This window comes from Microcebus murinus, chromosome 25, assembly GCF_040939455.1.
Source record: "Microcebus murinus isolate Inina chromosome 25, M.murinus_Inina_mat1.0, whole genome shotgun sequence".
NCBI lineage: Eukaryota > Metazoa > Chordata > Mammalia > Primates > Cheirogaleidae > Microcebus > Microcebus murinus.
Genome location: NC_134128.1, coordinates 6506471 through 6532734, shown reverse-complemented (window position 1 = coordinate 6532734; position 26264 = coordinate 6506471). Strand labels below are relative to the sequence as shown.

General features: G+C 43.4%; 1 protein-coding gene across 13 annotated transcripts in view; it reads right to left on the bottom strand.

The window, feature by feature from the left end:
• ARHGAP21 (Rho GTPase activating protein 21) overlaps positions 1–23411 on the bottom strand; it is a 136958-nt gene extending 113547 nt beyond the window's left edge. For 5 of the 13 annotated variants that reach the window (XM_075997450.1, XM_075997452.1, XM_075997458.1 and 2 more), the window contains exon 1: positions 6510–10089. In XM_075997450.1, coding sequence (XP_075853565.1) covers positions 6510–6593 — 84 coding nt within the window. In that variant the 5' untranslated portion in view covers positions 6594–10089. The other 8 variants (XM_075997454.1, XM_075997457.1, XM_020284182.2 and 5 more) reach the window with 7 other exon arrangements.
• Positions 23412–26264: the final 2853 nt, after the last annotated feature.

Here is a 26264-nt window from a genome sequence, read left to right as displayed (position 1 = left end):
TTCAAAAGTTAATATTTCAAAGTGCTTTTTTCCTTGCATCAAGTCCACTCATCACCAAGAAGCCAAAATAGAGCATTCATCCACATACCATTTAGACTGTTCCTTTGAAATCTGCCTTTTCTTTCGGAGATTTCCATTTTCTTCTTAACCATTTCAACATGATTTCACCCAGCAACAGAGCTCCCGGGGAGAACACCCAGACCAAACACCTACAAGGTCCTCTAGGTTACAGATCCATTTATTTTTTAAATTTCATCATATTATGGGGGTACAAATGTTAAGGTTACATATATTGCCCTTGCCACCCCTTCCCCCCAGTCAGAGCTTCAAGCGTGTCCATCCTCCAGGTGGTACACATCGCACTCATTACGTAAGTATACACCCATCCCCTCCTCCCCCCCCTTCCGGCACCCGATAAATGTTTTTTATTTTTATTTTTTTTTTTGACATTCTGGTTACATTTTATATCTTTGCCTCTCCCTAGGAAGGGTTAACGTATGCCCTTCCCCTCCACAATGCTCACCACATCCCTAAGATGTAGGTCTACCCCACCCCCCACGAGGAAAAAACCAAAAAAAGACATTTCCCAGCCTGGGACTTGCAAACGTCTCATCCATTGCCTCCCCCACCCACCAAAGCAGACTCAGGGGTCACTATTTATAATGACATTGCTTAGATAACATGTTTGCCAACTCACAATATATTTACACATATATAATAGAACATTCGCATTTCTAATATATATGTGTAAATATACTTAAGTAACAGGACAGAGAAAGAGCCCCAACTCATCGTTACAAAAGGCATCAAAAACTCAGTCACCAATAATTATTGGAAAACCTAATTTGCCCTGTTTTTCTACTTCTCTCAGCCTGCTCTTCAACCTTTTAGTTCTTCAATACTATGAATCTATCATCCCAAACATTTCCTCATCTTTTTCCTCTTTCCTGCTCTTCTTACCCCTTTTTCAGCCCACTTCTGTCTACGACTCCCTAACTTGGCCATCAACTGGGGGGTGGACATATAAAAATTACATAATTATATATTATATTCTCTAGATGTGAATACAGCTCTAGAACCACTAGTTTTAAAAGCTGAGGAGTAGAACGCCGTATCATATCCTTTGTTAAAGAGGCAGTACACAGTGGACAGTAAGAGCACAGACCACGGCGCCTGCCTCCTCAATGTGCATCCTGCTCCGCAGCCTCTTAGCTGCGTGGCCCTGGACAAGTGACTCAACCTCTTGTTTCATCAGTTTCTTCATCTGTAAAATGAAAATGTGAAAATCAGATCATCTCCATAGGGTTGTTTGTTATAAGAATTAAAGGAGTTTAAATACGTAAAGTGTCTGACATGTAGCAAGGACTCCCTAAATAGTACTTATTTTTAATCTCGTGGCATTTTTTACCATTTTAGAGGGATGGTGTGATAGGGCTAATCATAGAGCACAAAAAGATGGGGTTTCCCCCCTCTTCAGGCCAATAGTTCTGATATCTACAATTCTGAAGCTTTAGGTCTCAAATACTACAGGTGAAACACAGAAGTGGTCTGGCTGGGTTTCTCTAACAATGATTAATAGGCCTCTGTCCTTTAATTCCCTTGCTCTCACCTGCAAACTCACCTGTGGAAAATCAGCCATCTGTGCCTTTTGGCAATGTGAGTGTTTCTGCTAATGCCGCATTCTCCTTGCCCACCAGCCAGTTTCTCCCATGCCACTTCCAGCTGATGTCGCCCACTCAGCTCCAGCATAGAGCATTTGTGTGGAAGGAGCAGTGAGCAGCAGTGAGTGAGAGGAGAGGAAACGCTAACAAAGCACACCCACCAACCACAGAGACGGCTGTCCTGGAGGTCAAGCCAAGAAAAAAGCCAATTTAAAGGATTATTCTTAGCAAGGCAAAACCCTCAGACTCCTTAGCCTGAAGTCCTAATTCTCTGATTGAAATAATAAGAATTAAAAATGGTTTAGGTTTTCCCCTTCTGTGTTAATAATGAGATATAAAACATGAAAAATTGAGGTATATTTCTTTCTGATCAGGTATTCTGGATTAATCAGTGGGTTAAAGAAAACCCTTTAACTCTCTTTTATTGTTTAAGGCACAGCTTTAATGTATAGGACAATCATCTGAGGATCTTGTTAAAATGCAAATTCAGATTCCCTAAATCTGGGCTGGGAGCCGAGCTTCCAGGACACAGGTACTGCTGGTTTGCGGACATTTAGAACAGCAAGAATTTAAAGTAACTCAAGTGTCATAAGGCCTATTTCCAATTTCCTACCTTATCAATTTAAAACCTCCTTCGGCCTGGTGTTAGAAGCAGCCGCATTTTAACAGCTCCAAGGAACCAACCAAGCCCTAGGCTACCAACTGTTTCTTAACAAAAAGGAGGAAGGGGAGGAGGGAGAGAAGAAGGCACTTCTAGGAGGAAGCAATTAAAAAAAAGGTTCTAGGCAGCTTCTCTCTCTGCCTTCCATTTGGTTTCCCCAGGGAAGAGAGGAAGAATCGTGGGCTATCCATCTCCTCGTAGTTTCCAGCTCAGAGCATCCACTCCAGGATTGCTCTGGCTCCTCCTTCCTGAAATGGACTTAAACAAAATCATTATTTCTGTTAAATAAAATTTCCAATCATTTTACAACTTTCTTTCAATGAAAAAAGTACACCTCCTTTAATGGTGGGATTATTTCTCCCTTCGTAACATTTTACAACAAATGTGAACAGACACTTCTCTGAGAAGGGGACACGTGAGTAAAAATCTAAAGAGAGTGAAGAAAGCAAGTGCAGAGATGTGAAATAAAGCATTTCAGGAAGAGGGAACAACCAGTGCAAAGGCACTGAGAATGAAAGGGCAAGGAGGCCAGATTGGAGAGAATGCATAGGAAAAAGGCAAGTGAAAACAAGGTAAAGAGATAAGGACAGAAGGGAAGTAATCTTGTAAGGCCCTTGGCTTTAATGTTAAGTGACATGGGCAGTCTTGGGGGGGGGGGCTCTGAGGAGAATACCATATTCTCATGTTTACAAAAGGATCACACTGGCTGCTGAGCTGAAGACAGACTGCAGGCTGTATACAAATACATACAAGGAATGATAATGCCAGATCTCCTACGTGGGACATTCCCAGTATTACTTTTGATTTCTTTACATATGTAACTATGCAATAACAATTGCCATTGGATTTGAAGGAAAACCGAGAAATGGGATTATAGGATATGTCATGTATGTCAAATGCACTTCTTGTATCTGGCTCCACTATTACCAAACATTCAGCCCCTGGTTCTAAACAATGATTGGAACATTTAAAGTTATGACACACGAATTTCGAAAAAAAATTTTTAAAAAATCACACAGACAGGGCCCTCTCTTCTTAATGGTGGTATGAGAATTGACAGTATTATAATCTATAAACTTTTTAATTCACTGATCTCTCACAAAACCCAAGAACAATATCCTCTCTAAGATTTTCTGAATTGATATAGAAATGCCTTTTTAAGTTAAAAATATTATCACTCTGACCCAGTTATTTCACTTCTGAAACTGTGAAAATAATCCTCAACAGGAAACAGTTAAAAAATCACAAAGATATTCATCATACTTTATTTATAATAGCAAAAAACTGGAAGCAATTTAAATAGTCAGATAAATGATTTACATATACATATTTATATATTCTTTCTACCTAGAATACTATGCAGCCACTGAAAATGATGTCACAAAATGAAAAAATGTACATAATAGGATTCCAACTTGTAAAACACACGTTAAAACACTAGATGGACTGGGAAAAAACTAGCAGCACACATATCAAAATATTAACAGGAGTTGAATTTGAATGATGAAACTATGTAGATCAATTTTAATTTGTACTTTCCAAGTTTTATAAAGGACCATACATTTTATTTACAACTCTAAAAATTAAATTGATAAGAGACCTTTACTACCATCTTTTTATTTCCAATGTAAATCTCATTGAACATCACCTAGAATACTATACCAACCTAGAATACATGAATAATATTAAGTAATTGTAAGCACATATTAAGTACTCAATATGCCCAGCTCTACGTCAAATGCTGCACCCGGGTCATCTCATGTTAATCTTCACGACAGTCCTGGACATGGTACTACCAGAGATGAGGAGGCAGTGGCAGGTAAGTGACGCTGCAGTCATACCATCGCCACAGAGGCAGGAACAGCTCCAAACCCTGATCCACACGTTGGGCACTGAAATCTGCACTCTTAACTCCAACACTATACTGCCCCCCCATAGCAGTGTAGAAGGATTGAATAAAGTAACCTTGATCAGCATTCTCAGGATGTCACCTGAGAAACGTGGTGGCTCCCTGCCACGTCCCGTCACATCATTTCTGTTGACTGTCGTCTTCTCCAGACAGCCTCTCTTTCCTCATCCTGTCTTTTCACTGACTTCGTTTCTTTCTCTCTCACCCTTCTTCCTGACCTATATGAAAGCTTTGCAAAGGTATCCAGCAGCATCCTTGGGCACTGCTTAGCTTCAATGGTGAAACTCAAAAGAAACCAGCTGCTGCCTTACGTCTTTCTACAAATCCGAAGTTACACGTTGGACGTCCAGAGCCACATCTGGCCAGCACATGCACCTCACTTAGATCCCCTTATTTTGAAAAACTTGAATTAGTCATCAACACTTAAAAATTAGGATAAATTCACATAAAAATCCAAATTTTTAGCTTCTCATGCAAACTAAATGATCAAACAACAGTGGGTCCAACATGGCAACAATCTCTTAGAGCTGACTCTGTAGTTAGCCACAGACTCCACCAGCCCCTACTGCCTCACACCTGACTCTCTTCAACTCTTTTCATGCGTCAATTGCCTGGCTCCAAAAGCACTGAGTTTGTGACCTCCACCAAATACTTTAAGGGTGGCATAGAAGCCACAGGAGATGTTGTCACATGTCACTTTTACTTTATGCTAAGTTCTAAAAACTCTACGTCTGAGAGATGCTAGCAACTAAGTGGGCTATTGTCAGGGCTAAACCACAGGATGGTAGCAACAGTCACCCTGGCAAAATCCCAGGCCACAACACATCTGAAAGCCCCTGCTATCGCTGGCTTACTGGATCAACTCACCCGATTCTATGGCAACTCAAATATTCCTTTGGGATTAGCCAGAATGAAGACATCTTTCAAAAGGTCTCAGACCTCAAACAGTTTTCTGATGAGGAGACTAATGAGTTTAGTAATAGCTGCAAACTAGTTACTAAACACTAAAAATTTTTCAAAACTTTCAGCTTTATTAGGCTGCTGATATTATGAATTTTACATGTTAACATCATTGCAGGATCTATTTTCTTATATTCTCTTAGTAGCCATTCAAGATCCATATTTTTACGGTAATGTAAATCCATTAAGGAGAGAACTAGAAAATGCACTGAGAGATCAATCTTACACTAGAAGAAATATAGACTAAATGACCTTCTCCAGCTTTCTGCTACATTAGCCTACTGTGCCCAACCTAAACTATAAAAATACGTCTTCACCATTCCAGTTTAAAGAAATAGAACATAAAGCAAAGTACTGGAGACCCCAAAGTCCCACATGGAACTAATTTCATGTCTCATAAACTAAGAAGATTGACGTCACATCTATGGAAGAACTGAGAGATGGCAAGGGAGTGCAGTGAGGGTGGTCAGTACATTTTATTTATCGTTCATTGTTTTCAATATTTTAAATTCACTTTTTCTTCTAAATTTCAAACTATATTGAAAGGACTTATTTTTCATAGGGCAACAACCACAAGATGGTTAATTACCTCCAAGGTAAATAATGCATAGTTTCTAAAGATTCATTGATAACTAAAACAAAAGCTATCATCCCGGTTTCTTTCTCTTCTGTAAGAGAAGCTATTACACTGATATGTACAATATTATTTATGATTTACAAAAGCAGCCTGCACCTGATAATGACAATGTTGATCTAGGGTTGAAGAGAGAATTAAGAGTTTTTGCTTCTTCGGGAATAATAATCAAAAGCAGATGATACACCTACCATAAAAAATATACCCAGCACATTTTCTCTAGTGCAACATAACTATTTTTATTTCACTAAAAATGAAAACCTAGCTAAAAAGCAATTCCTTCCAAAAATCTTGCCTACCTTCTTATAAAAACAATATTAAATGCCTTTAAAAATATACATTTACTTTACATTATGAATATATTGCTTTAATTTTTGCTAGTTGTAGTTTTTAGTAATTCATTCTAACTTCCCCTCCCCCATCACTTAAAGCTCTACAAAGAGTTCCATCTATACTACTTAAGAATTAACTGAATTCTTTTAAAGTAATTCAAATCTGAAAATTGAGATACATCATATTAAACAAGTATTTCAACAAAAACTAACAATCTAAAAGATTAATTTGTTACTGATACAGGAAGACAGTACTTTCATATCCAGCATTTTCACTATTCTTTTTTTTTGCTTTATGCATTATAGCAGTGTTTAATTAAAAAGCAAATATGTATATATTTATTAAACCAACCTGACCACTCCAGGCACAATACAGATTGCACAACAAACTCCAATTGTGGTTGACCATGCAGTCTAAAAACCTGAACTGGGCCATGCCTGCCTAGAGCGCCATCCGCGTCTCTTCTCTGACTCAGCTTCTGTCAGCACAGCAGCGGGAGGGACGCAGGAGCTCTGCAGTGATGTGAGCCACAAATAGGATCTTCCCCTCCCTTTCCTGTCTAGGCAGCAAGCGCTAACTGGCAGAACTACATCACCTTCCCAAACACAAGTACCTGAAAATTATCAGATCACGAAGGAGAGACTTTTTCATAAAAGTCTTATTCAGTATTTCACATTGTTTTTTAAAAGATTATTGCTTTTTCCTTCTTTCTGCCTATCATAGGCTAGTATTTATTCATTCGAGGAAAATACAACTTGGGAAGGTGTTAGATAATAAGTCAGTCGCGCTGGCTACAGTCCACAGTAAACGAATTCCAACACAGGGCTGTGGCATCATCAGTGACCCTTGCACCGACTCAATGCAAAGGGTACCAAAGGATACCTGGTCTCTTCTTAAACTCTCAGTAGCGTCTCACACTGCTAACAACTCTTTCAGTACCTGGGTAACACGTTACTACTTTCCTTTTTTGCAAAAGGCAATATAGCAAAGTGACCCTAGACCCTAGTAAGACAGCCTCCAGTTCCTCCACTGCCACCTACCAGATGTAGGACCAGGAACTAACAGCATAACCTTTGAGCTCCAAATCATTCATTTGTAAAATGTGGATAGCAACACCTACCCTCATGAGGTTTTAGTATAAAATAAATTAACATCTGCTTAAAAAGAGTGTCTAAACCTGTAGTCTCAGAGGCTGAGGTGGGAGGATCGTTGGAGCCCAGGAGTTTGAGGCCAGCCTGGACAATATAGCAAGACCCTATCTTTAAAAATAATATATATGGTGTCTAACAGGCATCAAATAGATGATTATTATTGATTTTTTTTTTTTGAGACAGAGTTTCGCTTTGTTGCCAATGCTAGAGTGAGTGCCATGGCATCAGCCTAGCTCACAGCAACCTCAAACTCCTGGGTTTAAATGATCCTTCTGCCTCAGTCTCCCAAGTAGCTGGGACTACAGGCATGTGCCACCAAGCCCAGCTAATTTTTTTTCTATATATATTTTTAGGTGGCCAATTAATTTGTTTCTATTTTTAGTAGAGACAGGGTCTCACTCTTGCTCAGGCTGGTTTCAAACTCCTGACCGACCTCAAGCGATCCACCCACCTTGGCCTCCCAGAATGCTAGGATTACAGGCGTGAGCCACCGTGCCCAGCCAATTTCTTTCTATTTATAGTAGAGACGGGGTCTCAGGGTCTTGCTCTTGCTCAGGCTGGTCTTGAACTCATGACCTCAAGCAATCCTCCCGCCTCGGCCTCCTAGAGTGCTAGGATTACAGGTGTGAGCCACCATGCCTGGCCTATTATTGATATTCTTAAGATTGTCTCCCCTTCCTATCTAAATCAGAATTCTAACCTTGACCCTCCCCCATTTCTTATGCTATCTCTAGATAATGTCACCTCAGACTCATGATTTTAATTTTAAGCATGAATTATTTCTAAACCCCTCTTCAATGCCACCCTTTCTCCCACGTTCCAAATTTGCATGACTATACTCGTGCTAAGCATATACAACTAGATACTTCATCCTGTGTGTCCAAAACTGAACTCACTGCCTTCCCTCTCAGCCTGCACCAGCTCCTCTGCTCCCCGATCCGCACAGTGGCAGCACAACTCATGCCCCTGGTCACCCAAACGGAAACCAGAGCCAACCAAATCCTTCCTTGCCCCTTATGTCTAGCTACCAAACCCTGTCACTTCTCCTAAAATATATATTAATCTATCCTTTTTCTATGCCACTGTCACTGGCTAAATTCAGGCCTCATCAACTTTCTCTTGGATTATCACAAGGGCTGCTGGTCTTCCACACATCCTGTCTCGCGCCTCTCTGGAATCTTGTCTCTGCAGGACTAACAAAAGAAAGCTTTAAACCAAAAGCTAATCATATGACTACCCTGCCTAAAATCCCTTCTGTTGTGCCTTTTTGCCTCTATACAGTAGTGTTTCCCAAAGTACGTTCCTGCTAGTTCTATAGGATGCAGAATATGAATTAAAGTAAAAAAGAAGTTCAATGGCAAAATAAATTTGAAAAAAGGTTGCTCAAAAGTCTAACTATGAAGATCAAATTCAAAGTCCTCAAAATCTGAAAACCGAGGCTCCTGGAAGGCTTGTTTCTAACGAGTCCGTCTTGAAATCTTCAGCTGGTTTGTCTGCCTCTGTCCTGTAATTGGTGGTGCTCCCTAAGGTTCTGACTTTGACCCTCTTCTCTGCTCATCTCCCCCAATGCACTCATCTATTCCTGAAAGGATGATTCCCATGGATGCTGGCTTACTCGGTCTCTGACTGACTTGCCAGACAGACCAAAATTCTCGACTCCCTCTGCATGAATCCCAACTGCTTCCTTGGCCAGCTCCACTCCCATATCTAGGAGGATACTCAAGCCACTCACTTCCGCTCCCCAAGTGACACTCAAGCTTAACACAGGTCAGTTGTCGTTGTGCACAAATCTCTTTCTGTCAGTTTTGTTTGTTGCTATAATTATGTGAGGTAGATGATATGGAAACCGATGAAAGACCGGTAAAAATAAGAGTTGTTCTTTCTATAAGAACTAACTTGAGTACTTTGCAAGGACTCAAGAAATGCTGTTTCTCGTTTCTATATTTTTCCCCTCCTTGATCTTGTACTTTTTTTGTCCAGTGAGATATCAGAAATTCTCCCTAGCTGTAGCTACCTTCAGCTGTAGCACATTCAGAAACTACGGCTATTCTCTCTGCCGGAACATTCTTCTTTTTCCCTAGCTAACTCTTTCCTGACTTAGCTTACATACAGTCTTCCCAGGAGGATCTTCTCCGATCCTTACACTAGGTGAGTTCTGCCCACTGTACATTTTCATAGCTCCTTACGCTTCTCCTGAAATCGTGTTCATCGTACTCTACCATAAATACTTATTGTTCAATTGTTTGTACTTCCCATTACCCATATATATCCATGAAGCAGGAACCAGACTATGTCTGTATTTTTATTATTACTATATCCTCAGTGTCCAGCACTTAGAAGGTGCTCAATAAATATTTGCTGAATGAGTTAATAAATGTGGGAGGGCAATTCTACATATATAGAAATCTCTGGCACTAGAAGTATCAAACTTGAATCATGTTAAGATAGAGTAACTTTTGCGCCTTGGGAACAAAAGGGTCATTATTGCCAGTTGTAGGCAAAACACAAGTTGCTTCCTTCTTCAAATAATCTCAGTAAGAAAGCAGTTGGAGCACATAAGATTCTAGCAAAATCCCTAAACACACTGACACTAACTATTCTATCCCCACCCTAAAATTCTGAAAAATTCTGGGAGAAGGAAACGAAGGATTTCAGATATCTGATTTTCAAAAGTTCCAAGGTATTTCTGATAGACGTTATTAGTTAAGAACCACTAAAAAAAGTTCATGCTAAAAAAGAGGGAGAAAAAAGAAGACTCACAGATTAATAGAGACCGTCAAGCTTTTTTTTTTTTTTTTTGAGACAGAGTCTCGCTTTGTTGTCCAGGCTAGAGTGAGTGCCGTGGCGTCAGCCTAGCTCACAGCAACCTCAAACTCCTGGGCTCGAGCGATCCTTCTGCCTCAGCCTCCCGAGTAGCTGGGACTACAGGCATGCGCCACCATGCCCGGCTAATTTTTTTTATATATATATCAGTTGGCCAATTAATTTCTTTCTATTTATAGTAGAGACGGGGTCTCGCTCTTGCTCAGGCTGGTTTCGAACTCCTGACCTTGAGCAATCCGCCCGCCTCGGCCTCCCAAGAGCTAGGATTACAGGCGTGAGCCACCGCGCCCGGCCCCGTCAAGCTTTTATAAATCATTCCTTAACATAGTCTACTTTTCATATCTTCACAGTCTGCACTTGGGAACATCTTCACCTATAATCCTTTAGAAAATGGACCCAGTTTCACACAAATGAAAATACTTCCATAACTACCCATCTCTTCCTTATTTAAGAATGAACATAGAAATCTCCCCCCAAATGTTCCCTTCCTTCCCCCAATAAAGGACAGTGCAGCCAGATAGCAAGCCAAAAAAACAACCAACCAACCACATGGGCAATATTTACAACAAAACTAGGTGATCAGTACCCCTATGAACCCCAAAATAAAAGTGAGTAGAGACAAACCGCTAACAACACCTGCAAGTTCTGCACAGCATCAGCACCTGCAAAAGAGGAGGCACAGGGAGGCAGTAGGGGATGACCAAACAGAAGAGCCCCCAGCGTAGGGCTCTGAATAGTAATCCTCCAAAAGGTATGTCCACCTAGAAGCTGTGAATATGCCCTTATTTGGGAAAAGGGTCTTTATAGATAATAATTAAGGGTCTTGAGATGGGATCATCCTGAATTCTCTAGATGGATCATGAATCCAATGGGACGTGACCTTCTGAAAGGCAGAAGGAGGTTCTGCACATAGTGGGGAAGGCCATGGAAGACAGAGGCAGACTGGAGTCCGCCACAAAATGGATATGACCTACACAGCCGTTCCCCACCATCCATGAGGGATTGGTCTCAAGACTTCTCAAAAATACCAAGATCTGGCTGCGGTGGCTCACGCCTGTAATCCTAGCACTGTGGGAGGCCGAGACAGGTGGATTGCTCAAGGTTAGGAGTTCAAAACCAGCCTGAGCAAGAGTGAGACCCTATCTCTACTATAAAAAGAGAAAGAAACTAATTGGCCAACTAATATATATATAGAAAAAATTAGCCGGGCATGGTGGCGCATGCCTGTAGTCCCAGCTACTCAGGAAGCTGAGGCAGGAGGATCACTTGAGCCCAGGAGATTGAGGTTGCTGTGAGCTAGACTAATGCCATGGCACTCACTCTAGCATAGGCAACAAAGTGAGACTCTGTCTCAAAAAAAAAAAAAAAAAAAAAAAAAAAAAAAACACCAAAATCTGAGGGTGCTGATTTAGTCCCTGACATACAGTGGAGTAATACTTGCACATGACCTATGCACATATTCCTGTATACTTTAAATCATCTCTCTACTTTATTATAATAACTACCACAATGTAAATACTATGTAGATACTTCTTATGTTGTATTATTTAGAAAATGACAAGAATAAAAAGTCTGAACATGTTCAGTACAGATGTGATTTTTTCCTAAATATTTTCAATCCATGGTTGGTTGAATCCACAATGTGGAACCCCATGGATACAGAGGGCCAACGATATATACAACCTATGAACAGAAGAGTGTCTATTAGATGAAGGGTGTTATTAAATGGAAAAAAAAGTAAACTGAAAAACAATTTCCTAAATGCAATATAATAAAGATCTGATTGAAATTGGGTGCCCAGAGCATTCCCTTTCCCTCACATCCACTAGCATATAACATGTTTCTAGAAGCTAATACTCAGAACCCAGAAGAGAAAGTAGGTCTCACTGATCAGGCTTACACAAATTCATTTAAATATAGAACCTGTATTTATTAGTAAAATACTGGGTAGTAAGAATGTCTAAATACCATGAGGTTAAAAAAAAAAATAGTGTCCATTAATCCCCAATATCAAACCAGCTAAGCCAGCAGTCCCCAACCCTTTGGCACCAGGGATCGGTTTCAGGGAAGACAATTTTTCTACAGACCCAGGGAGGGGCAGACGGTTTCAGGATGATTCAAGTCAAGTGCATTACATTTATTGTGCACTTTATTTCTATTATTATCACATTGTCACTTGCCATTCACTGATAGGGTCTGGATATGAGTCTGCAAGCAATTGACTTATTATGGTCTCTGTGCAGCCAAAACTCTCTGCTAATGATCATCTGTATTTGCAGCTGCTCCCCAGCACTAGCGTCACCACCTCAGCTCCACCTCAGATCATCAGGCATTAGATTCTCATAAGGAGCCGCAACCTAGATCCCTCGCATGCGCAGTTCACAGTAGGGTTCCCACTCCTATAAGAATCCAATGCCGTTGCTGATCTGACAGGAGGCGGAACTCAGGCAGTGATGCCAGTGATGGGGAGCTGTGGCTGTAAATACAGATGAAGCTTCGCTGGCTCACCCACTGATCACCTCCTGCTATGCAGCCCAGCTCCTAACAGCCCACAGAAGAGTACTGGTCCCCAGTCCAGGGAACGGGGACCGCAGAGCTAAGCCATATCCAAAAGAAACGTCTAAATGTAATCATAAACCCAGCTTTGTATCTACTGACATTTAAAGATGTTCTCTACACTGTTAAGTAAGGAGGAAATCAGGACTTACATAAAAACATAAGTCCTCTCCATATATTAAAGGTTAGTACAGTGAACCAAAACTAGAACCAAAAACTAGAAGTCCAGAGAATATGTCTTCATTAGGTTATAAGAAGGACAAAGATGCATGGGATTATAAACAGCACTGCATATATACAGCACTGCTCCTAACTATGCCAGATGTCTGTCCAGAACAGAGATAAGCAATAAGGAGAAAAGGCAGTAAGTAACCACTCCAGAATCCAAACACACCCAATATCAAACAGAAAACTCGACAGCAGCTAGTCATCAGGAAAAAGCAAATACAGTCTTTGAAATTTTTTTTGGTAATAATAAGCAGTTTGTCCTGGTCTAAATACTTTCCCCAAGACAGATGAATATTCACAAATATCAAATTTGGGTTTCGAATCTATTCTTTTATTCATAAATCTACACAGTGGAATTTCTGGCATATTAATAGATAGCTAGAAGGAAAAGGATTTATAAAAAATTTCCATCACATCAAGTTTCTTAAAACTATGATACAGTTGTTATCCATCTGTCTTTTGGATTATTTTGGGAACACAAAACACCATCTTCCAAATTTTATTGTGAAATAAACTATTTGCACAATACTCAATTTTCAACTTAAATTACAAAACTATTTTGGTGAAAGCAATCCAAAATTGAGCTTTTGCAGGAAGTTGTCTTTAGGCTTGTAATATTTTAATTCTATATGGTCAATTAAAATTAGATAAATACTACGGCAATCTTTAAGCCTAATAACCTTTTATTTTAGTAATCTAATCACATCAACCAGAAAGAAAAACAAGTGCCTACCATATGGTCTTTCTGTAACAGAAAATAGCTGCATTCAATAACAGCATCTGTGCATCTTATCAACACTGGCATTGCCCATACTTAATCAGCATATTGTTAAATATAATAAGATGACAGGACCCTTCACAAAGCAAAGAACAAAAGAAACTGAATATTACTTACTTTTGTACTAGAGATTCCTTGACTTAGTAGTAACTAAAGTGAAGAATATTAAGGCACAATGGACTTCACAGAATGTTTAACTTGGAAGAAACGAATGCTAAGGAACACTAACAGGTTATGGAGACCTTTAATTATCATTTTGTCGATGGCTCTTATCTAATGATAGGTTCCACTGAATACACTCAAATCCAGACTTCTGCTGAAATGCCACTTAATGATACCTGCCACTGCTACTACCACTATTCTCTGTTCCTTATTTTAACCCTAACTTGCAGCATATGGTTTTTGACATGCCATCGTATTCTGACATTTAAATTCAGGCAAATGAAGGAACACACATTTAAAATTAAATAATAGCATTATATGACATTGTACTATAACTAGCCTAGAATGAATCCTAGGCCTCCAATGAAGAAAACATATGCTTTTTAAAAAAAGCGTTTAAGTATTGTTTTTAGGCAGTGTAGGTTTACTAGAAACCAGATTTTCACAAGACTGGTAACATATTACCCATTTTTTAAATCTGTAGTGTCTTTGTATTATCATTTTGGAAATAAAAAATACAAAAATAACACAATCCACTACTAACATTTTGTCACAGTCATGGTCGTGATGTTTAACTGGTTACAAGAAAAAATAAAAAAATAATCAGGAACATTCATATATTAGCCATTCATACTAAGAAATAAAACATTGTCAATACAGACATATTACCTTTTTATAGTTCTCATATCAACCAGTCTGATTACCCTTTCATTAGTCTGTTAATTATCATCTCACCTCTTAGTGCAAATTATTTCATACATTTGTACTACACATTGTCTTGGTTACTGTTACTTGGTTACCAGCTTCCCAAAGGTAAGAAAGATACAAAGAAAAAGGCACCAAAAATTTTAACAGCAGTTCTAATGAAAATGGAATAGCACTGAAGGTGGGCATGAGGCAGAACATACACTTCATACTCCACATATTTTGTCCAACTTAAAAAAAGTACTCACATATGACATGCCTGAATGCAAACTGAGTAACATTTTGTAATTTTTCTAAGTCTTCATTCATTCATTCAAAAAAATATTTATTGGTGGCCTATTATGTGCTAGGCACTCTTCTAGAAGTACAATGAGAACAAAACAAACTCTACACGCTTAACCCTTACATTCCGAATACATTACCTGTCTCAAACTAGCAAAACCCAAAGCTGAGCATGAGAGGTGGAGACTAAGTGACAGGAGATAAAGCGAGGAAGGAGAGCAGGGCATGGGTCAGGAAGCAGGGGAGGGATGTTCAATAAAGGGAGTGGCAGGCAGAGCTGCACTCAGAAGGTGACCTCTAAGCAAAGGTCCAAAGGAGATGAGGAAGTGAGCCTCATAGAGACCTGGGGAACAGGGTTCCCTCAGGGAACTGCCATGCTTGGCATGTACGCAAAAGAGCAAGAGTCCAAAGTGGCAAGTGCAGAGGGAGCAAGGGGACAGTAACAGCAGCTGAGACCAGGGAGGTAGGAAGGTACATTGCACAGAGCTTTGCAGGTCAGCGGAGGAACTCTACCTTTAATCTCAGGGAAATTAGAAGCCATTAGAAGAATCTGAGCAAAGGAGTGACATGATCAGATTGATTATAAACAGACACTCCTGTTACTATGTGGAGAACAAACTTGAGGCTGGCAAGGACTGAAGCTGAGGAACCAGTCAACCAGATCTGCGTGTCACTATAAGAGAAAGGGAGACATCAAAGATGCCTGGCCTGGAAGGGTGGGATTGGTATTGCTTCTGATGAGGAAGACTGGAAAGTGCAAACCTACAAAGGAAGGCTGGGGAATGGATGTAGAAAATCAGGAATTTGGTTTTAGATATGCCTATCTAACATCCAAGTAGAGGTTCTGAAAAGTGAGGTCAGTTGAATGCAAGAATCTGAATTCAAGAGATAGAGGAATAGGTCAAGGATAGAGATACACATATATACACATATAAAGAAACATACATCCTTATATGTTATGTATACACATATATATAAATTATCTGTATATATTTGATATATAAAACCATGAAACTGAGTATTGAGAGAAGAAGAGAAGTCAAACTGAGCCATGAGAACTCAACTCAGCAAGAAGAAAACAACTCCCTTTAAAAGTGGGCAAATGACATGAACAGGCATTTTTCAAAAGAAGATAGACAAATGGCCAACAAACATGAAAAAAGGCTCAACATCACTAATCATCACGGAAATGCAAATTAAAACCACAATGAGATACCAATCTTACTAGACTTAGAATGGCCATTATTAAAAAGCCAAAAAATAACAGACTTTGGCACAGATGTGGTGAAAAGGGAACACTTATATACTGTTGGTGGGAATGTAAATTAGTACAACCTCTATGGAGATCAGTATGGAGATTTCTCAAAGAACTACAAGTAGATCCACTAATTGATCCTGCAATCCCACTACTGGTTATCTACACTGAGGAAAAGAAGTCATTATATCAAAAAGACACCTATTGTATGTTTATCACAGCACAATTCACAACTGCAAAGATATGGAATCAACCTAAGTGCCCATCACTTTATGAATACATTAATAAAATGCAGCATATGTATATCATGGAGTACTATTCAGCCACGAAAAGAATAATATTCCTTGCAGCAACTTGGATGGAACTGGAGGCCATTATCCTAAGTCAAGTAACCTAGGAAGAGAAAAATAAATGCCACATGTTCTCTATGGCTGCACAAAGGCACACACAGTTAGTATAATGGACATTGGGGACTCACAAGGGGAAAGGTGGGGGGGTGACGGATGAAAATTTATGGGGTACAATGCACACTACTTGGGTGGTAGGTGCACCAAGAAAAGCCCAGACTCCACCACCACATAATATATACATGTGGTAGAATTCAATTTGTACTTTTAAATCTATTAAAATAAAAAATTAAGCCTTGAGGTATGTGAAGGTTTAGCAAATCAAAAAGCTGAGGAAACTTCAAAGAGACAGAATGTGGGACAGTGCGGTGGGACAGTACTCAAGAGAGTACAGTACACTGGAATCTAAGTGAACACTGAATAAAATGTAAAGCCTTTCCTGATATTCATTTATTCATTAAACCAATAGTTACTGAACACTTACTATGTGTCTGACATGGTCCCTGCTCTTACAGGGACTGCAATTCAAGGGGGATATAGATAATTAAACGTGTAAGTGCTATTCCCAACATAGTACAGGGTGTTTTGAGTTGCTGGGGGCAACTACCAGAGTCTTGGAGGATCAGGGAAGGTTTTCCTGAGGAAGTGATGTTGAAGAAAAGACCAAAATGATGAGTAAAAATCAGCCATGGAGGGTAAGGAGGAAGGGGAGAGGAGAAGGGAAGAAAGAGTGGGAGAAAACAGCATTTACAAGGACCTGAAGGTAAGAGATGTTGGGTGTCCCAGTGGACCTGAAGGGAGTTCAGTACAGAAGTACAGAAAGAATTAACAGGTGAGACAGGAGAAGGGCTGGCCAGATGATCACAGTCCTTTAAGACTTCTAAGGGGTTTGGACTTTATTTCAAAGGCAACTGAGAAGCCAGAAAATTGTTTCACATGGGAAAATGTAATGAACAGCTTCCTGTGTCAAAAGACCATTCTGATGAGAGTAGGGGCAGAGCTCTAGAAGGGGACAAAGCTGGGTCATGGGGACGCTCCTCGGGAAGCCCACTTTTCTGTGGTTCATCAGTGAGACACAGCTGACCTGAACCCAGGTGGCGGCAGTGGGGATCTGGAATGGAGATTCCAGAGGACTTTGGATATGAGGAATGGGGAGAGAGAAGTCAAGGATGCAGACATAGTTTTTGACTCGGACAAATAGATGGCAGCATTACTCACCCAAAGAAGGAGCACAGGAAGAGGGAAGGCTGGTGGTAGAGGTGTAATTTATTAAGTTTGCAAAGCCTGTCTGGCTATGCCCCAAACTGTTCAGCAAGTGGGCAATGGGGCTACACAGGCCAGGAGGTAAACCACCAAACCTGAGATAGAAGTATAGATCTGGAGTCATCTGCATGTACAGGAGAGTGCAAAATAAAACCCAGCAAGGGAGAGAATAGAAAAGTAGAAGAATGGAAAGGGAGAGGGAGAGGGAGAGGGAGAGGGAGAGGGAGAGGGAGAGGGAGAGGGAGAGGGAGAGAGAGAGAGAGAGAGAGAGAGAGAGAGAGAGAGAGAGAGAGAGAGAGAGAGGGAGGGAGGGAGGGAGGGAGGGAGGGAGGGAGGGAGGGAGAGTCTGGGAAGGAACAAGGGAAGCTGGAATAAAAGCAAAGTGTATAGTATTCCAGAAAGAAGAGCCAAAGCATGGATCCATATACATTCACACACAGAAAAATGTCTTCTCTTATTGTTTACACTATTCCAAAATTAACCAACAAATATATTTCATCAGACATAATACATTTCCATCTAGAATAATCTTAGCCTAGGTGAAGAAGCAAAATATAAAAATTAAATAAGTTAATTGCAAGTGAGTTTATTTTAGTAACTGTTGAAGTGCTCAAAAGACGACTGCTGGATAATACTATGGACTACAGATAGAAAGTGAAATCCATGTTAGAAATGGAAAAAGTCATGTGGTTTAGAAAGCTCAAGGAAAGTTTTCACTTCCTTGGTTAACAAACAGCAAGTTAATCTTTGAAGGATGAAACTATACGCATGATATCAAAGGGGGTGATAGTATCACAGAGGATGCAGACAAAAAGTCCATAGAAAGTGATTTTGTGATTTTTGTGATTGGTGTCAGAATACTTCACAGACCATATATACACAGGCGCACACACTCCAAAAAACATTTATGTAGTTCAGAATAAAACCAATTCTGAAAAATGCATAATGTATACAAATTTGTGTGAATACAATCTGGGCCATCCTGACTGCATAAGGCCAAGATACATGCTACTGAATTGTCACAATTCTTTATCTGAAGAGCACTCACTGTTTGCTATTTGTTTTGAGTCTTCCAATATATTCTTGGGAGGGGGATGGGAGGGAGGGAGGGAGTGCCTAAATGTATTCATACATCAACACAATTAGATTGTAATAGTTAAGATGAAGCCAATCTCTGATTGGTTTCAACAAAGCAACAGACCTTATTCATGGCAGGTGGTGTTAGCTAATTAGATAAGACAAGAAACAGAGACTCCTATTAATTTACTACATTGATTTCTTCTGTCCTACAAAGTTAGGTTTTTTGGGCTGATTTAATAGCATTACTGTTAAGATAGACATGCCCATGTTTTGGTTAATTAAAAACACACAAATGTATTATTTAAACACAGTTAAGTAGTTTGAATATCATAAGCCAAAACATTTTTTTAAATATAAAAATTAAAAAATTTTTTTAAATAAACACATTTAGGAACATATTGATTTTTTAAAAATGCTTAAAGAATGACAGTACTACTCTAGAATGTAATACATCTAATAAAATTGAAGACAAAAATAATCTACCAACCCAAAGTATTCCCATGGCAACTCCCTTTCTATTACCAAAAAATATTCACAAGACTTAATGTGCATCAGAAGCATCAGATAAAAACACGTCACAACTAAACAGAAGCACTAATTACACAAGATCTTCTCGCTCCCCACCCTGAGGTTTTAAGATGTTTTCTGGCAACACAAACCCCCATTATTTCCATTTCCACATAAAATCTAAGCAAAATATCTACCAATTCTTTAAAAAGCCAAACAATGTTGTAGGTTAATCCCAAACTCAAGTACTGTATACACATTTTAAATGAGAAAAATACAGACAATATTGTGTTTCCTTCATTCCCAAACTAGAAACAATACAGCCATGCCAGCAGTAAGGTCCAAATGAAAGGAAATTTCAGTCGTTAAAAAATATATAACTGTCATTGCTAATAAAAGCCAAGTGTGCAACAACTGGAAGCACTGCTTTCTAGCCAAGGACAAGATGTGTCTAAATTCTTGGTTTCAGGGCATCCCTTAAATGACAGGGAACAAAAAAATCAAATAACATTTGTTCTTGCAAATATAATGCAAATAGCATGCTAATTAAAGTATTCACAAGACAATGACAAATAAGGCTTTAGGGCCACAGTACATATTATTATGTAACTACAATACACATTAAGCAATCACCAGGTTGTAGGTAGGCCTTCCAAAAGGAGTTATTATGGTTTACCATGATCAGAGGATTGTGGTGTTATACTTAATCATGCTTTTACCTGCAAGCAGGTGTTTACAGATGTCAAGAAGTAAACCCTTGATTCTAAGTGTCAACCTACAGTTCTGCCTAATAAATTGTACAGCAATGGCAACTGTACCTCACAGCGTTTTCTGCATAAACTTTCTAATCCAACATGAAGTAAACAGCATGAAGCAAGTCTCTCCACATGTTTTATGAACCAAGATTAAATTTCTGATTCATTTTCATTAAAATGCCAAAACACACATGCTTAGAACTAGGCACTGTTTCAAGGACTACGATTTATGAAGTGCAAAAGAAACAGTCAAACAGTGAAGGCTTATTTGGGTATGTTAGTGTTGTCTAAAATAATCTTCAACCTTTCAATAAAAATAGGCATCTCAAAAGTAAAGTTTAAAGGAGAACAATATTCAGTCTGTTTAACAAGCAAATTACAGAAACCATCAATCAACACAATATGTTCATTATGGAAGTAAACTCCAAATACTCCAATCTCCACACAAAAGGAGGGGGGAAAAGATATGACAGGCAACAGGGTATATAAGCGTCATAAGTTAATAGATTTTTCTATTATTTCTGTCCTGCCTGCTCAAAAAATTTCAGAAAGCCTGGAGTAAATTCATATGGGTCCTTGGAAAGATGCTACTCTGACCAACAATGCAAGCCACCTGACACCCCGGAGCACTCACACAACTCCTGAGCAGAGAAAGAAAGGGCACAAACAGAAGAAGAGTAAAGGCAGATTTTTCAGGGAGTTGGAATTACAACACTGTAAATTTTGTTTTCCAAGGCTCTGCCTTAACTGTTCTTTTTCTACCCAAAGCACAGATCTGTAGCAACAGCAGCCAGGACCTCTCCGTCAATGTCAAAGACAGACATAGTTCTAGGTGCAAGGATAGTACCAACTGCCCTCTCTCCATCCACCCCGGAGAACAACCCTGGAGAGACAGACAGACACTGTAGAAAATGCACAAAGCCACCTCCAATCAGCTCAACTCGAAAAATATTGGAGGAAAGGGACTAAAGTGCCCTATTCTCAGGCTTGTAGTATTCACAGCCGCCAGAGCTGGGAGAATTCCGTTCTCTGGGAAGGGGTGACCAAGATGGGGACATTCCTGAGTGAGGGATTCTTGCAAAAGAATCACTGGAGTCCCTGGAAACAAAAGTGGGCAAGGCTTCACCTCGCTACTGGTCAAGCTGGGGCGCCCCCACCAAGCAGCTGGAAGCCCGGGAAGCCCCTGGCGAGGGCCGGTGGCAGTTGTCGCCCCACTCGCAGGACGCTCCACCTCAGGCCACCGCCCCACAGGGGATGCCGCCCAGCGCTTACCTCGAAGGCCTTGAGCTTGTCACCATCTCCCTCAGGCAGACCAGTCCGACGCGTGGCCATCATCTCATTCCAAATTACAAAGAGGGGACAAATCCTGTGGAGTCCACATTGGGGGGGAAATGCCACCAAACACCAAAAAGGGAAGAATTCCGCACCAGGCTCCGAGGAGGGCAGGCTTGGGGAGACGAAGTGCCAGGAAATGAAGGCTTTCTGGAAGCCCCTTCAAATCCCGTGAGTTTTTCGGACTTCAACGGACTTCGCCGTCTTCTTCCATTTCTGGACACTTCAAAAAAACAAAGGCGACAGGTCTTCTTGGCAGCTGGTGTCCGGGCCAACTGCAGAAACGGTCCCCTTCCTCCCAGCGCCACTCCCGATCCGGGAGGAATCCGACGGGTCGAGGCTCGAGCGTGGCTTCCAGAGACCCTTCCTAGAAGGAGCAGAAGTTAAAGGCCGTGAACTTTCTCGGCGCCCTCACAGCCTTGCCCACACGCCAAGTTCGCGTTTCCACACTCGGAAGGGGCAGTCGGGCCGTGCCCACGAACCACACAAATGAAATGCTCCCGTACAAGAAATAATAACAGAAAAATAAATAAAACAAGAAAAAGCCTATACATCCGAGAAGGAAAAAGAATGAGAGACCTCCACACTGCCCGGTGGTCGCGTCAAACACGCCCGCGAGAAAAACATTCCCGGTTCAAGTGCGTTCCGGTGCCCGGTCTCCCAGGCAGAGCGGGGCGCGTGTGGGCGCTCCTCCGCCTCCCCACACGCGTCCCCCGAGGGGAAACGTCCTCCCCACGGGGCTAAAATGGGATCGTACTTTTCCGAACGCCCTCTCCTCGCCCCCCTCCAGCCCCCAAAAGAGCAAGCACAAAGCCAGCCTCGGCCGCGGCCGGCGTAGGCTCCGCGGCGTCTCCGGGCGGGCTGCCCCGGCGGCCGGGTGACTCGGGGCGCCCGCGCCGCGGCCCCTCCGCCCGGCCGGCCGCCCGGAGGAGGCGGCGGCTGTTTTCCTTGGCCCGCGGCGGGGCTGGGTGGGGAGCGCCGGGCCGGGCAGGGAGGCGTGCGCCGCCGCGGGTGGGACGCGGGCGCCGCTCCCGCTCCCGCTCCGGGGCATTCTTCCCGAGCTACATAAATGAGGCCGGCAACTTTTATTTCGGGGCTGCTTCCCCCACTACAACTGGCCGCCGTTTCCCTTTCCCCGCGGCCACCTAGGGAAGAAAAAAAAAAAGGAAAACGAAAACCACCACCCACCTACCACTATTTCCCCCGCCCCTTCCTGAGGCGGGCCGGGGACCTCGAGCTCCCGGGGAGAGCGGCCCAAATATGTCCTTCTGGAAAGGTGGGGGAGACCTCGGGGAGAGACGGGAACCGGGGCTTACCCTTCCCGCGCGCTCGGCCCCGGCCGCCGAGAGCCGCGGCGAGCAGCACGGGGACGCGGGCCGGGCGCAGGGCCCGGCCGGGACGCGCTAGGCCGCAGGCTCGGTTAATATTCATGAGCGGCCCGAGGCGCCCCTCCTCCACGGCCGGCCGGACCCGGCGCCCGCCGCCGGCCTTTGTGCCCTTCCCTCCTCCCGCCCGCCCTTCCCCGCGCCGCACACGCGGGCGCGGCCCCTCCGCCCCCGCCGGGCGCCCGCCGTGGGCTCCCTCCCGCCCCGCGCCAGCGCCGCGCGGGGTGGCCTGAGGTGGCGGGAAGCAGGGAGCCCGCCGCGAACCCGGCTCTCCGCGGCCCGCGAGCGCGGCGTCCGCCGACTACGGCGGAAAATAAAGCAGACACGCACCGGAGGAAGCGGGGCGAGTGGATCCGCACGGGGCTGGCGGCTCCGGGGCAGCGCGCCCCGCCGCCCGGACCCAGCGGGAGGACGCTCCGGCGCTGCCCGCCGCCGGCTCCGAGGCCGCTGCCCCCGGCCGGCCGCTCCCAGGCACCGCCGCGACCTGCCCCGGCCAGCCCCGGGCTCTCGGCCGCAGCGGGAGGGCGTGGGGCGGGGCGGCGGCCGCCGGACTCTCCCCTCGCCTCGCCGGGCCGGGCCGGGGCCCCGCTCCGGCGCCCGCGATCGCCAAGTGACAGAAGCGCCGCGCTCCGCTGCCGCGCGGAGCTGCTTCCCGGGGGCGGATTTCTCGCTTCTTCCTCCCTGGATCCACCTCCTCCCACTCCACCTCCTTCCCCTCCCTCCCCAGGGGAGGCTCTGGGGCTGAATATTTTCTGTCTTGAATAATACGGTCCCGGGAACCGACGCTGGAGAAGGGGGATTAGCCGGGGGCGGGGTGGGGTGCTCGCCAGCCCTCTCCCAGCGTCTCGGGACCTCCAGCCGTCGCCCCGGCACCCCAAACCGGGCACACCCCACGGCGCGGCGCGCGGGAGCGGCCAGGAAGGGCTGTCCCGGGGAGGAGACGGCGTTCGGCGTCGGGGGCCGACAGGGGGCACGACCGTGAGCGAGACCTGCAGGATGGGGGTCAAAGGTCCCAGACTGCGGGGGACTTGGCCTGGTGAACTGTGCCCCCCACCTTTTATTTATTTATATTTTTTTGCAGCGGGGAGGGCACGAAGCGGCGGCGAGACTTGGGACTTCCAGATAAGGGAGTGTCCTCTCACGCCCGACAGCAAGGTATCTTCCCGCGGCGGGAGCGGGAGAGTTGGCGAAGCGCTGTTCATTCAATCCCGTTCCTTTTTTTAAAATCTGCAGAGCAGCCGGGCGAACGCGGCGCGGCTAGCGGAGCTGAGGGGAGGCCGCCGCGCTTCTCCTCAGGCTCCAGGTCACGGCGACTCCAGCCCCGGAGCACGACCGCCGCCCCTCCCCACCCCGCTCCGGGGCCTGGTCACAGACCCCGGCGGCTCGCCCCGCCCCGCCGTGCCCCACAACATCTCCCGCTGCAAATCGCCCAATCGGAAGACGCGACGGGAGGACGAGAACCAATCAGGGGCTGCTGACTCAGGCTTCCCTCCACCCTTTGCCCCGCCCCCTGGAGGAAGGCCGCCGCCCCTCGGCCGCCGCTTCCCACCCCGCCCCCGCTGCGGGGAGGTGGCTCACCGGCTCCGTGCCCTGTCGGGCCGAAGGGGAGTGGAGCTTGCCGGCGGCGGCGGCGTTTGTCACCTTGTCACCCTCATCCGCGTCCCCTCCCATGCACACCCCTCCCCCTTTTCCCAGACCTCCTGCTGGTGCTGTTGAGGGTCATTTTTATCCTCACTTCGGCGGGGAGCTGCCAGCTATTGTGTCTGATCAGCTGCCACCACCGTCCTGAGGGAAAAAAAGAGGAACAAAACCAAGTGGCTGTGGGATCTGCCTACCTTTTCCTTCTTTCTTACTACATTTCCCCCGAAGACTTAGAGACACCCCTCTGCCCCGCTTCCCGCCCACCGCCTAGGATCCTGTTCCTAGATAAGGGGGAAAACAGAAAACACTCCCTGGGGCTTGTACCTGTCCCTTAGTTTTCAGATCTTCCCTAGGGTGGAAGGTGCCAATGGACAACTAAATCCTCAGTCCTCAATTAGTGGAAAGACATTGGCTAGATCATTTTTATGTGGACACGACATTTGCATGTTCATGACAGACCGTGACCAAACTAGTCAGCCAAATAACCAAGAAAAAAATAGAAGAAAATGAAGAAAATACAGGGAGGGCCTGCCAGTCAATTGGTAATTTACTGAATAGCCCACTGGGCGATAGCAGTATCCACTTCTGGATACTGTTGAGTAATTAACAGGAACCGAACAGAAATGCAGAGTTCCAAGGAGCTTACCGCTAGTGGGCTCATAGAATATGTCCAGAAAGAAAAAAACGATTTAAAGCACAAAGCAGCTCCTTACAAATGCAAATGTGCATGCATGGCATAAACTGTGTACCTAACAACTGAGGGGCTAAACGTTTTGTACTAGAAATTTTCATAAACATTAATTTTGGAAAAAGGGTTTCAGTTTAGTAAAGGAGAGTAAAACATTGGCAGTGAAAGAAGACATGAAAAGAAAAAACATACTTTAGGAATCACAGGAAAATAACATAACGTAGAGAGGCAACCTTTCTATAAGAGATAATAAAACGTAAGGATCAAGATTACAATCGAGCTCCATTATTTACCCTGTAAATTGGGGCAAATTACTGCTTGTGTGTCTAAGTACTAGGGCTATCAAGCAACCACCCTCTGCTAAGTATTCCTCTAAAAGCTCTGCACATGACTTAATGAGACGGGTATGTGATAGAGCCAGGATTAAAGCCCAGAGGTCTGGCTCCAGAGTCCATTCTTCTATCCGCAACATTATACTACCTCTAAGATGGGTTGGTTGGTTTGTTTTTCTTGTGATATTCAAACTATAAGATGGGTTTTTAATAATAACAATAATATTAACAATTAACACTTAACTTACTGTGTGCTAATTATTGTGATCTGTGAATACCAAATGAATTCTACCTCTGGGCCAAGTATAATTAGGATGTTCCAAAATTTGGGAATGTTTTTAAAAACCCATCGTGGTAAGTTACTGTCATAGATATCTGAAGTGTATTAGGCTACCTGAATGGAGAAGCGCAAAGAGCAAGGAACTAAGGTTCAAAAAATCTGGGTCCTGGTCCTCTACTGGAGTCTCTGAGTATGACAGCACCTTCCCTATTGTCCTGGGCTGTTGAGAGCATCAAATGAGATAATTATCTCATGTCAAGAAGTTTTAAAAATGTAAAAACATTATTTCGATTAAAATATTATCACAGAGCAAGAGTTTGTTCTATTTCCCCAACAGGAACCCTACTCTTTATAACATTTTATTGATACTGATTAGGAACATATTAACCCAGCTAAAAATTAAGGCGTATTCCTCTCTGAAGCCATGAACGATATTTTAGTAAATGTATGCACTCTCCTTCCCTTGTATTCTAAGTAGACCAAGGTGGGTGTGGCGCCCTCTAGGCATCTGGAAAGCGGAGGCCATCAGCCTGCCATTCTCCATTTCAAAAGCTAA